This window comes from Magallana gigas, chromosome 2 (assembly GCF_963853765.1).
Source record: "Magallana gigas chromosome 2, xbMagGiga1.1, whole genome shotgun sequence".
In the NCBI taxonomy this organism is placed as follows: Eukaryota; Metazoa; Mollusca; class Bivalvia; order Ostreida; family Ostreidae; genus Magallana; species Magallana gigas.
This window is the reverse complement of record NC_088854.1, coordinates 19,725,327-19,739,042: the sequence shown is the minus strand read 5'-3', so window position 1 is coordinate 19,739,042 and position 13,716 is coordinate 19,725,327. Positions and strand designations below refer to the sequence as shown.

Genomic DNA, 13,716 nt, shown 5'->3' with positions numbered 1-13,716 from the left:
TTGCACGGTATGCTAACAGATATTGAAACCCTCAATTGGTTTCTTCAACATAATATCAGCCTTAATAGTTTCACGCGCATTCCAAGTTTAAATAATGGTTTTGTTCCATACTCCATTTAATATTCAAATTCTTTCCTCAATAATTCATTTTCTGGTATATTTAGAGGACACGAATGCATAGACATTGATTGCTGTAGATAGCCTATACTGTTTTGGATTGTGTAAATCGGGAACAACATATCTATTTATCATAATCCGGAGATTAGAAACCGAGATTAGGCGACCATTGTCACACTCGTGGTCGTTTATTGAACCCAATTATTTCTTTATGACTAGGGACATGTATTGTGTGCATTGTTTACAGAGAAAGTGCTCGTTAAATGCGCAGAATGGTACTTTTAAGTCCCACTCAATCGTAAACGTTTTCGACCGAAAAATTACCCATTTGTTTTAAAGAGCAAAAGATCATATATAATTATTTGTATTAATAGTTAATATAATGATAACTTCTAGTTTTTGTATATCAGTCTCTACTGAATGGATCAAAGATTGTCCATAAATATAAAACAAGATCTTTACCGTTCAATTTCACGCCATTTGAGTAGCAATATGAAATATTAAAGTGATGAGGGCCCCTGATGAGAATGGAAATTGTAAAATTAAGGTATTAATTGCATAGGTAATGTTCACACCTGGGGGACAGGCGACATAAATCGAACGCCGTGGGACTCAAATGAGCGAGACCGGAACACAAAATTCTGACCACGTAGGGCGTCTTTCTGTGAGGTCGCCGGCGCATGAAACTGATGTGATAGCGCAATTAATGAATTATGACTCTGAATAATAATACGATAACAGGAAAGGTTTTAGTAAGGCAGTTAACACCCCAACACATACATTCAATAAAGAATTTACATTTCATTTCACAAAATACAAGCGATGATCGAAATGACCCCAATCAGGCATTTATATGGAAAAGACCGCACTGCAATGAAAAGCCGCTAAAGCATAAATATGTCAGATTTGTGAGAGGGTCGCTGAGGCTTGCAATTTTCCGGAAGTGTGTACATTTATGGTAATATCGATCTTAATCATTCTTTCCAGATTTTAATCATCTTTTAAATGACTTTCGTGGGCCCGTGCTTTTATATGGAATATTCAAATTCTCCCACAAATCCAACGATAATAGTCCCGCACCTGGTTGCAATGTGAACTTGCTCGCCTCTTTCTCCAAATATTTTTGGACAATTAAATTGAAAAGCCTTACAAAATCAAACCCTGATAAAGTTAACAGAAACTTGAATAACATTTACCGTTATCAAAGATGGAAATGTTGTTCGACTGCAATGAAAACTCATTTAAAATTATAATAACGACGTTGCTGAATTGAGAGTACCAATAACTAAGTTTGAAATCCTTGAGAAAATTGTTTATGCTCACAGCAGGTATATGGATTTATTGTTATTTTATGTAAGAAATGAATTTTTATCGATCCACCATTCAAAAATACAATAAACATGTACAACACGAGCTTAAGTGGTAACAAGAAAAACAGAAACGTCAATAATTTGGTTACGTATTGCCCTCAATAATTAAGAAATACTTCATCTGTGTTTTATTCAATGTGTTTCATCTAAAGATATAAATCGTATCAGTTGTTGTGATGCTGGTATAGAAAATCAATATCACTAGTAGCAAGAAAATCTTCCAGCTCATTAGCATTAACTATATAATTTCAGGAATCGCCCGCATTGTGTGCAGTAGCTTATAGTGCTAAAGACGTGCAAACACGTGTCATCATTGGTCTGCGGGTCCAAATAGACCATAGCCGGACAACGAGCACCGTCCGCTGAGAAGAGAAACACCGTCGCGGGTTTGAATGAGTTACCATGAACTTTACAGCTCTTCTTTTGTGTGTCTTTAGTTTTGAACCAAAGTAAAATCATTGGGTATTTTAACAAGGTTAATAATAATATTTCATTGAATTGGGTAAACAAATGATAAAAAGAAAATAAATTAACATCTATTGACCGCATTTGAAGTTGTGAAATGCGTTTTATATTTTTAAAAAGTGCATTAGAATCTCTCTCCACCATTATAATACAATATCTAGATGTTGTTATTTTCTTTCTATCACGATAAAAATATAAATCGACTCCAAATAAACAAATAAAAATGCATAATCAATTATATAGTGTTTGTTTTAAACCTTGCGACCCGGAGGGGAATTTCTGTCGATTCTGCTCCTTTTCTTGGAAGATGCTATTTCTATGACATACATTTATACGAAAATACGTAAGAAATACACATCTTAATAACAAAATTAATGAGTTTACATTCAAGCATTTTTATTAACAGGTAATTTACTATAACAAATCTGGCGTTGAACTTCCTAAATACGTTCGTAAATCACCAGTAGTGGATCTAAACAGTTTGCACGGAATTGTTTCTCTGTTTAAACGTTTATATGCTTCGTATCGATGACAGCCCCCGAAAGAGTAAAAATAGTCCCCTCCTTCTCTCCCCTTGACCCACAAAACATCGATCGGTGGAACGTTGTCTGATTCCCCCTCATTCTAAAAAATGGATAAATTGCTCAAAAATATTAATGTCACAGTCTGGTTATTAAGTATTCGTGCATTTTTAACAAATGTGTGTTTACATGAAAAAATCAACTTTCGACTTTATATGGATATGGATAACAATCAAAGGAACCATCGTCGAAAACCACAGGTTTTCTATCTGTTAAAACTGCGTGACCAGTGTAACAACAGAGAAACCGTTGGTTCCGACGATGAAAGCAACTACTGTACGTAGTAATATAACCCACCTGTATGGTTTTCATCAGAGATTCCACTTTGACATTATCTAGAACAGATGCAAACGGTCGAATCAAAACTGATATCGGTACATTGTGTACTTCTGCAATGTGTTTACTGTGGATAGATGATTCCTGGTCTGTTGACATCTTAAAACGCCTGTTCAGCTCCAGAAACCAATTACTCGGGAAAATGAAAGTAGGACAGCTTGCATAAAACGACACAGAATCCAGACCTTTGAAAATAACAAAGCTAAATAGTATCAATACATAAACATTCTGTGGTCCAAACTGACAGAGGCTACATTTTTTCTCTGGAATAACTGTCATAGCTTTGTTAACCGAACTTAAGATTAGCTTTTTGCGGTAATTTGCATGAGAGATTTCTTTTCCTTTCAGTTTCTATTTTCGTTTTGCAACCGGAAGCCTTTCATGTCAACAAATGTAGAAGATATTACTAAAGTCAGGGTCGTCTTTGTTCATAAGTAAAGACTTACTTTCTGTATAAGGAGTCATTGATGTGGTCTTAAAAAATTGTTTAATATCTTTGTTATTTAAATTGAATTTTGTTGATATTTTCTGTCACTGGTTTCTACAATGGTATGAAAAATGGAAATGCATATATCTGTTCTCTCTTTAGCCAAACCCTAAAAAAAAAACAATTCGGAAAGTTTATACTTCTTAGTCAAGCTATAAACTCATAGTGTATGTTTAAACACTTTATAAGGTTAGTTTAATTCATATTGTAGATTACGTGAGATGTTTCTTAAGTTTAATAATCTAAAATTTAGACTGTGTTGTGTTGCACCCTATTTAAAAAACATGACATTATCAGACAATCTATTTATACATGGTTAAGGTTTTTTCCCCTTTGGTTAAATTTGTCTCCGCTACCATTACCCATGTTAACTCACAGACTATTGGCAGCTACTACTGTATATGCATGCAATGAATGTAGAGAAATTTTTAAACATAAACAGCTCAGTGTAAACAAAGTATTGCATTGTCATATATACATACACAATTTTCTGTTTTGTTCTTTACAATGGTCAGTGTAAATTCCCAAAAAATCATAATGATGCCATCGAACAACTTGCATTTAAAAAGAATTTTAAATACTTTCAGTTACATTTCAGTTACATTTTAAATATTTCCATATTGCTGTATCCTTTTATGTTTTGCTGAAGATTGTCGATTTTAAAATCAAATTTTTAGTATGAAAATTAATTCTGATTTTTTTTTTTTCAGTTGTGTTTACTCAGAATTTTTAAGAGAAAGTGCAAGAATGACATAATCGGCTAAGCAAAAGCATGGCATTAGCCTCTGTAAACCAAGGGGTGGAAGTGAGAAAGTCCAAAAAGTCTGTCATATGCTCTCTCATTCGCTTTTATAACAGGACTGAAAGAGGAGTTGACATAATATGGTTAAACTATGAAGGTGCAAGAGTGAAATACAAAACTTTGCAATCTTATGAATTCGTTGATGTGAACACTTATGTGGGGCATCCCTGGATATTCTTAGATGTAGAATCTGGAGAGAGACTTGTAGTTAATCTGAAATCTGTGTATGAACCTACGACAGGTTGGGTACCAGGCCAATGGCCGCCGATCAGAAAAGTGGTCAACATTACAATCCCTAGTAAGTGCTGAAGTCCACTTTCTCTCTTGCTCTCTCCTCTCTCTCTCTCTCTCCTGCTCTCTCTCTCTCTGACAATAGTGTAAAAGTACTATTTATTTTTGCAGTTTACTCACTTAAAGACTCCTGCATAAGATTTTTTCGGAAGCATCTTCCAAAGGACAAGTTAGACACACTGGATTTACCAGGGTCCTTGTTGCAAGAAATGAAAGAGAGATATGACACACCAGCTATAGCAAGTGGACTGAGGTCATCTGCCAGAGTTCAGGACAATTAATATATTTCTTTGTGGGAAACATTCTGCATATTTAGTACATGTAATCAAATATGCTGATGGGGATTTTGGGACAGTCAAGTTCATATAAATTCATCAATATTTGTGGTGCTTTTTGTTTTCTTTTTTGATATGTATTTGCATTTTTGTTCATGTATCATCTATAATAAATGCTCGTGGCTAAGCCTCATATTTTTCTTAAATCTATTCAAACAGTGAAGAACATGTATAACAAAGATTTTAGTAACATGCACATAGGTATGCTCAAGGTGGTATGGGACATGTGCACCTGTTGATATTAATGTGGGGAAAAGTACATTATAATTAAAATATTTTGATCGTTCGTAAAATTTTCAAATATTATAATATTTGGCAAAATTTTTTTTGGCTCCAGCAGGAGTCAAACTCATGACTTAGGCCTATAAAAAAAATTGTGTGTTTAGGGTAACACTGATGAAAAAATTAGGTTAGGTAGGTAGGGATTTTTTTAATTTTATCATATTTTTTTCTGCATGAATTCTAAGAATGTTTGTTTGTGTCATATTTAAAAACAGATTTTTTAATAGAAATAATATAAAATTCACAATCAGATAAAAACAGACATCTAAAAATGGTAGGTTCGGGGCATTTTTGTAGGTTAGGTCGGCTTACCCTTAACACACAACTTCTTCTTTTAGGCCTTACAGGGGTGTAGTCAATGCTCATACCCATTGCGCTACACTGTTAAGAAACAATTGAGGAGGGCCTTTTAAAATTATGCTTTATTTTATTGTTTATTTAATTCAGAAGTATGTGACATGATGGAGGTGTCCCATACCACCTTAAAGCAAAAACAAAAAAACAAGAGGCTCATGGGCCACATTGCTCATTGAAGCTAATGTTCAAATTGTGACAGCTAGAAGCAGCTAACAAAAAACTGGCCTTGTAATGCATATCAAGTTTTTAAAAGTTTTTCTTTAAGGATTTATTTCAACATTATTTGGGGGTGGGGGATGGGGTGCAAAAATTCCTGAAAATTGATGGATCCGGCAAAATTATTGAACCTAGACATTTGAAGTGTCAGCAGATAGAAAGGAACAATTCTTACATGAAATTTTGAATCATGGAAAGTTGGACTAATTTCAGCTGTTGTACTATAATCAGCCTTATAGCTCACCTTAGAAAAAAAGCCCAGTAAGCCATTTAGAACAAATATTTGCCTAACATGGAGTATTATGCACTCTTTTATTAAAAAAAAAAATGATAAACTGTATGTAGAAATGACAAAAAGTGAGTACTATTTAAAAGCATAGCTCTACTATATTGCTAAAATGATTAAACAGGTATTTTTCAAATTGATTTATTGATAGTATATCAAATCCTTTTTGAATTAAAAAATCCAAAAATATTTTTGGAATCTTCTCTTCTGTATATTAAACATACATGTACATGTAGTTTGTTGTCCATGGCTTTCCAGTTAACATATTAAAAAATGAATTGCTGGCACATGAATTCCATAAACATGCTTTGTTTGCTCTTAAACTTTTGTCATTCACTTGCTGTAGCTAGTATTTTCTGTAGGGATTCATTGATGAAGCGTTTGATCACATATTCATTGCAGCTTCTTAAAAAATAAGAAAACTCCTCATCTGCAAAGACAATACAAAATGTGAATGGATATGAATTTTTAGTTAACTATTTTGGGAAAAAATTGAAACAAATATAATTACTCCAACATTGACTCATTACAAAAAATGTACCATTCACTAAAACTTGAATGGGGACTGTTTCCAGTAATGTGTCTTCTTTTGTTCTCAGTTCTGCAACAGTTTCCAAGTGGGTCAAAATGGGAGATGAGCTTGAACTGTATTGAATGCACACCAGGGCTTGAGTCAGTGATGAAGAGGGGGAGGGGATGATTAGCACCTGAAATCCATTCATCAGCAATTTATATTCATGTAAATGTATAAACTTTAGTAGACTGAGTTAAATTTAACATGTTTTCTTGTAGAATGAAAGTTATTACTATTGCATTATTTTGAAGCAATTTTACAATATTAGTGGTTTTATATTTATGAAAAAGAATGGTAATAATTTCTTTAGAATTTGGTATATCTTTATAAATTTTGCAGCTTTCAATTTTCTGTTCTCTTTTGGGTTTTTGAAACAATGATTTTAAAGATTACCATACATCCTGCAGCCACAAATACACTAAAATGATTCACAACTTTTACAAGTCTCAGGAAATTTCATAAAAGGCAATTTCATATCTGCCTACTTCAAATTCAAATCTTTAATATTATCAAATGCTAGTACAGTAAAACTCGGTTATAGCGAAGTCCTAGGGACCAATGGAATTACTTCGTTATATCCGTAATTCGTTATATCCGTATAACAAATTCGTAATTATAACATCTATAGCGAATTCACTATATACTTGTTTTCTTTCACCAGACTATACTTTTTGCTAATTGAGGCTTAAAATAAAAATACATTACTTGATACCATACTTGATTAAAAATCGGGTTGTGAATTGAAAAAATAATATGAAAATAAATTCATTCAAACTATTTTGTTAAATGGTAGTGCAAACTTTTTAAACTGTAAAGAAATTCGCCATAAAGGTGTTAAATTTCGTTATTTTTCATCTCTACGGGACTCAAAATCAGTTCGCTATATCCGTAAATTCGTTATATCCGAATTCGTTATAACCGTAAAATTTTGCAAATGTTTGTTAAGTATTTTACCAGGAAATCCCAAAAACTTAGCTATATCCGAGAATTCGCTATAACCGAGTTTGTACTAAACGAGTTTTACTGTATACAGAATAAGTGGATTATGTGTGGGATGGTATTTTTTTTTTTTTTTACTAAAAGTTGCAAAATTATCTAAAATAATGTGTTTGATATATCATTCTTTTAAACAATAAATCAAAAATTCACTCCCCCCCCCCCTCCCCAAAATGCAGAAAATTTATATACCTACTTTGAAATAAAATGTCTAAAAACCAGAATTGAACAACATTCTATGTATTATCATTATTGGACACCCCCAGCAAGGAGCACATAGTGTGCTTACTAGCCACGAGAGCAAACGGTGAAATTTCTTGAAACCACCAATGACAAAGTAAAACTCTGTCAAAATAGTAACATGATACTGTTAATAAACATGTCATAGAACTCACGTGATCATTGAGATTTTTCAATCATGATACTGTAGTGTGAATCAATCAAGAGTAGGGCATTAACTTTTCGTGAAATCGAGAAAATTTCATGAAGTTTGCTTATGGCCATTAAGTGTTTGTAAGACTGGCAGTCGGTTTTCAAGCAAATATATCAAAACCAAACCTTTAAAATCATAAGTCTCAAAATTATTTGAGATTTTTATTTACACTTAAAATCCCTTATTAGAACATTATCATAATGAACCTGTAGATGTGCCCAAAATGACAATATTTCCAAGATGTAGTCTATGGAAATATGCTTTCAGTATCGGAGTATCCATATAGTTTAATTACAACGCACATGTACATTTTACCTTTTGAAAACATTGTGATAAAAGATAGACAACTCCTGCAGTCCATCGCAGGAGACAGGTAGAAAATATCCACACCACTGAACTTCCCTTTTGAATATTCTGTGAGAAAAAAAAGGATAAATCATTTCTATTTAGTTAAAACTAGTTGGAAGATAGCTCACTGATGTAGATCAAACAATTGTCATTATCATTAAAGGGTATATCATCCATAATGAAAAATAAGGAAACATTCCTTTAATTATTGCCAAAGAAAGTGGGCAAAAGGACCTGCCTCTGTACATCTTTCGCAATACATTGGGGTTTTTTTAAGGTCATTGATTTTCTAAATTTTTATCTCTAATGTAAAGATATGCAAGTTCTGACTCCTGGTTCATCATTAAAAAGTACTATAGTTAATCGGGAATACACTTCATGGGTTTCTCATTTAATAAATAACCATATTCAGCAAATGTTAAAAGATTTTAAGTGATAAATGCTGTTGTTGAAAAATACTAAACATCATGCTCAGATCTAGAAGGGGAGTTGGAACCCCCAGGAAATTCAAACTTATCAAATTCAAATGATAAGTAACCATAAACAGGCATTGGAACTCCCCCCCTCCCCCTCTCAAAAAATGATAATAATACAAGTAACACAGGGAGTAAGAATGGGGGACAATAAAATCTTAAACATATTGGAGGCATATTTTCGATAGTTTTACAATGTAAATTATATAATTTTGAATTTTCAGACAACCCCTTCTCTCATTACAATTAACTTGTACCAGAACTTCTTCTTGGTGTTAGTAAGATTGCTTTCAAATCTTTTTGGGTATGACTTGACTTTGATATGAGTCTGTTTGGGTATATGTCCATGTTATACCTTCATATCATACACTCTCTTTAATAGGCAGTTTTACTAACATATACAGGTATATAACTATAGGAAGTTGTACTAAAGGTAAACTATTTATATGAGGTACTTAAGGTACTTATGACAAACTTTTTCTCACCCGTAGTAAAGCAGTGACTTCCTTCAGTAAGTAATCCTGTGAGTCTACTTCACTTGATGAGTAGTCTCCCTTTACATGACAAAGTCCTTCAGTCTGCTCTGTCCTCTCACTGGAAAAGCATCCACCAACAATCTGAAGTAAATGATTATAGCTTTTCTAACAACATTTACAACTATCTTAACTTTTACAAACACATCTTTTTGCTATCAGATTTTCACCTGTGAAGTCTGTGGATATTGATATGTTAACTGATAAAGAAGAATCCCAAGTTGAAGATTTTCACTTGATCTCTAAAACACCCTCCTAATTCACCAAGGTATTCTTGGCATTGTTTAACATAGGTGTTAGTGTACTTGTTCTCTTTCTAAATGATAGAACCTTTTTATTTATTTCAATATAATTCTGTTCTGCATATTGTTATCATTTTTTTTAAATATTTACTTTTCAACTAGTCTTCACTTACAGGAAGATAGGAATAACTGATTTAAAACTTGTTGTTTTCACATTTATTTTTCCCATTAATCACTTACTTCTTTAACAAAGTCCAATTGCTGGACATTCTGTAGATCTATGTGCCCCTGTAGTGCCTCACTGAGGTTAAGGGACATCGGTTTGTTACAGACCGAGTACAAAACAGACAAAGCCTCAGTGACCAAATCCTCTACCTCCTCTGTCCATTGCTGATATTTCTAAAAAGCAAAATAGACTAGAGCACCTGCATTTTTTATCAACAATCCTATTTGAATAAACTATTAAAGAAACTTTAAGAAATTGTAAAACTATGAGGTACATGTTTGTATCATTAAGAAAAATTGTACGAATTTATCATTCTGAGAAAAAAAAACATGTCTGTAATTTATTGATACACTCAATGATTCAACAGCCTTTAGGTTTTATGCTAGAATTTTCATGTTCATTTCAATCTTCTGATGTCTTTAGGCTCCAATTCATCAAAATATACAATTGAGAGAATAACGAAATTTACACTTTAAATGCTGGTAACTTGCTTCAGTTGTTCTTTCACAAGTGATATTTTATCCAAAGAACACATTATTCTGTACATTCAGAACAAGAATTGTAAGCTGATGTTGACAATCTCATATAAGTTATTTTCTTATCAAGCTGGTATGCATGTAATACACATATGTCCATGTATTCATAGCTTTCTAGCTTGTACCTGCAGAAGATTCATTTGCTGTATGATGTTTCCGGCACAGAAACAAGAACTCTGAACATCCTCCACTGGTTTCCCATGTGACAACGTCCATTTTTCCATGTCCTTCACATGCTCCAGATCTGGCTGTGACATAATTTACAAAGACGGGTCAATTTCACATTTCTTCTAATTTAGATCTGAAGACCTATAACTGAATATCTCTTTGACATTGTTCACATTATGCATACCTCATAAGAAAACAGATTCTGTTTTTCTAATTTGTATGGAGTGATCTGTTTAATCCTGTCCAGTAGGGATGCTCCCATAATCCTCTGTCTATCATTGAATGTTCCCTTTCTACCCTTTGCTAAAGCCTCTGCAGAAAAACACTTAGTTTGAGTCCAAGTCTGCAATTTCTTCTTTTTCTGTAATTGTAATTCAGAAAAAAATACTGAGGATATTTTACACTTGCATATATAATTACTTTATACTTTGTGTGTATCTTCATAATTATGAAAATAATTGACATGTGCAATAGACAACACTTGCAAAGTGTATGCAAAAAGAGGGTAAGCTTTAATAAGCAGTCAGACTGGAAACTTGGTTTTATTGGCTTGATCAACACAGCTTTACCTTTTTGAAAGGAAACATTCTGCAGTTGATTGGTATGGGACGAAGTTCATAAGTGTTGATGTATATATCAGCACAGGCGTCCTTGACAGTTTCGATCCAGCGACCATACTGCTCAGACATACTGGGATAGTGATCTAAGTTGCATTTTATAGTGTCCATCTGTCTGTCAGTAAACTCCTCACACATTCTAATGTGTTCAGACATAAAATCAGGAGGCAGACAACTCTCTGGGAATCGAAATTCTGAGATTCCATTCTCTATCAATTCAAGATGTATTTGTTAGTAAACTTGTAAAGGATATATATTTCACATACATGTATGCCTATGGTTGACATGTCTAATATCTATGTTTGAACTCACCAAAAAATGGTTTACAGAATTTAATGAACTCCTCTTTTCTTTCCTGAAGTCCATGAAAATTCAAGCATACAACATACACTTCTGAGTTTCCACTTTTGCTTGTTGCCGGTTTATAAACATAGACCTTTAATGAACATATAACACATGTCATACATGTATTGCAGTTATTATTACAGTAAAAAGATTCTTTGGAAAATAATATAGTTTTGTTAAGGTTGAGGAAACTCAAAAACTTTCATTATTTCTTTTAAAAAATTCATCTGCTGCATAAAACTTATAAAAAAAACTTTATTGTAAGCTCAAAATGGGATTACTTCATGGTGATGCAATATACTGTAATTTTAAAAACCTGAACTGGTACCTTACCTCTTTGAATAAGCAACACAGAATATACATTAGACTAATGGATTGGCTTTCAAACATGGTGAATTTTTTAATGACCATGTGACCACCAGTAGAGAGAATCAGGATCCCTGCCAGAGCCTCACAGTAATGGAGACAGGACACAATCTGCTCCTGTTCCCCAGGGTCATCCTGGCAGTCAATGGAGCCATCTGCAGTCACCTGACCCAAAGAAAAAAATATATACATCAAGTTGTCTCTTATACTGGTAAGACTTTAAGTTTTAGTTTTGTTAAGACCAAGTAATATGATTCTGTAATTTATGGTAAAAACGAACCAAACAGAATATCTAGTCATATCTTGTACTACTTTTAGTGTTATTTTCAGTGCAGAATTCAATCAGTATTCACAATTTATTATAAAATGATACAAATCATGCAGAAAAGTTCAAATGCAAATGGAAATTTATACCAGGTGAATGTCTCCCATTGTAGAGACTAAGTCAAGAAGGCCCTCCAAGTTTTTAAAATCCATCAAATTCCCTGTGTTGTCCTTCCCAAAGTACCAGAAATCAAAGCTCTCTCGGATGAAGCGGTCGTCATCTATCATTTTTCCCAGTGGATTCTCTTCATAGTAAGGATTCAAAGTGCTGCCTAACCAAGTCCAGAGTCCTTTATACTCTGTAATAGATAAAAGTTTGTCAATTCAGGATGGAGCTACATATAGTTTTCATTGATTATCACTATTTCACTGAGTATTTTGGGTGAATTATTGAGAATTTGTAAACTTAAAAGGTATGAATTTAATAATCAAGATTCATTAAGAATTTAAATTTTCAGTGAAGAGTATTTATGCACATAACCCAACAAATGAGCCATCAGGAAAAATAGTATTAAAGTTTAAAATATTTTCTTATGCACATATTGCATTCTTGCTTTCAGATAAATAATACATTACTAGCCAATGCTAACCACCCAAATATTCAGCTTATGAATTGTATAATCCATCACAGCAAAAGAAATCTGCAAGAGATATATACTTACCATTTGACACAAGATAATGATTCAAACTTGTGACAAAGGCCCCAGGAGCTTCACATAGATGAACAGTATTCAACTTCAATGATTCATGGTTTATTAAAGGATATGATGACAGGATTTCGTAAAACTTGCACCAAGCTTGCGTACAAAGTTCTGGGCGTATAATCTGTTTAACATTTGATATTACATTGCCTGCAATGTTCATAAACTTTGTGTGTTCATGCCATGCATAAATTTCCTTGTCACTTAATTTGTCTTTCACTTTGTTCAGTTCCTCTTTCATACCCTGAAGAACTGGGTGAACCCACTTTTGACAATCATTTTGTACAAGTGGTGGCAATTTCCAATCCCCAGAAATCCCGTATCTAAACTTCTTGTCAAAGAGAGATTTGATTTTCTGTTTTGAGCATGGATCCAATTGATTTCCCGTCGAAGACAGTTTTCTCTTTCGTACAAAATCCATCGTCGTTCGTCAATACCCGTGTCATTTCATGTATGATAAGGAAATTATTGCAACGAACAGCTATAGCCATTCCTATTCATGAACAAGAACCACCTATAGAACGTTTTCGATGATAAATTCATAGCTATTCAAACTAATTGTTCATTGATGTGTAAATCACCGTCGTTGTCCAATTTCTTTTATCGCTAGAACATATAAATTACAGTTAACGCCTAAACACTACCAAAAATTAAACCGAAAACAGAAGTAGGTCTACTTTCATTTTCATTTGAAAAGATTAAATTGAACTACAACTTATTCGCCCAAAACAGTCCTGATGGAATCTGTCGTTTACAACTCGCATATTGGCTTTAAGACGATCGTAAAAGGATGCATGACAAATATATACATGATATTATACCGGTACATCTGAAAAATTGCAGGGCACCAAGGGAGTAACATCGTAGCATCTTCTCAAGTCCGCTCCGCTGTATATGAAGAGCGGAGCG

At 33.4% G+C, this 13,716-nt stretch overlaps 2 protein-coding genes across 3 annotated transcripts; both read right to left on the bottom strand.

Annotated features, from left to right (window-relative positions):
• Positions 1–2,327: 2,327 nt before the first annotated feature.
• On the bottom strand, positions 2,328–3,244 carry LOC105322669 (sulfiredoxin-1). The gene is made up of 2 exons (XM_011421517.4): positions 2,831–3,244; positions 2,328–2,576 (listed from the first exon to the last, which is right to left on the bottom strand). Exons 1-2 carry the CDS (start codon positions 3,146–3,148, stop codon positions 2,367–2,369), a joined length of 528 nt encoding a protein of 175 aa, XP_011419819.3. The 5' UTR covers positions 3,149–3,244; the 3' UTR covers positions 2,328–2,366.
• A 1,504-nt stretch (positions 3,245–4,748) lies between these two features.
• On the bottom strand, positions 4,749–13,511 carry LOC105322668 (cap-specific mRNA (nucleoside-2'-O-)-methyltransferase 2). 2 transcript variants are annotated; one of them, XM_034446785.2, is made up of 12 exons: positions 12,769–13,509; positions 12,197–12,405; positions 11,750–11,947; positions 11,384–11,507; positions 11,024–11,280; positions 10,639–10,815; positions 10,412–10,534; positions 9,765–9,923; positions 9,235–9,366; positions 8,244–8,342; positions 6,467–6,632; positions 4,749–6,355 (listed from the first exon to the last, which is right to left on the bottom strand). In XM_034446785.2, exons 1-12 carry the CDS (start codon positions 13,226–13,228, stop codon positions 6,255–6,257), a joined length of 2,205 nt encoding a protein of 734 aa, XP_034302676.2. In that variant the 5' UTR covers positions 13,229–13,509; the 3' UTR covers positions 4,749–6,254. The 2 variants fall into 2 exon arrangements, with proteins under 2 accessions (XP_034302676.2, XP_065931499.1); XM_066075427.1 differs by lacking the exon at positions 8,244–8,342 and having other exon boundaries at positions 12,769–13,511.
• Between the last annotated feature and the right edge of the window lie 205 nt (positions 13,512–13,716).

Excerpts from the sequence above, each read along its gene's own strand:
- LOC105322668 (XM_034446785.2), bottom strand. The coding sequence starts at position 13,228 with ATGGATTTTGTACGAAAGAGAAAACTGTCTTCGACGGGAAATCAATTG. Across the intron at positions 12,406-12,768 it reads TCATTATCTTGTGTCAAATG|AGTATAAAGGACTCTGGACT; the intron begins GTAAGTATATAT and ends TATCTATTACAG. Across the intron at positions 10,816-11,023 it reads GAATGTTTCCTTTCAAAAAG|AAAAAGAAGAAATTGCAGAC; the intron begins GTAAAGCTGTGT and ends TTACAATTACAG.
- LOC105322669 (XM_011421517.4), bottom strand. The coding sequence starts at position 3,148 with ATGACAGTTATTCCAGAGAAAAAATGTAGCCTCTGTCAGTTTGGACCA. Across the intron at positions 2,577-2,830 it reads CTCTGATGAAAACCATACAG|AATGAGGGGGAATCAGACAA; the intron begins GTGGGTTATATT and ends TCCATTTTTTAG.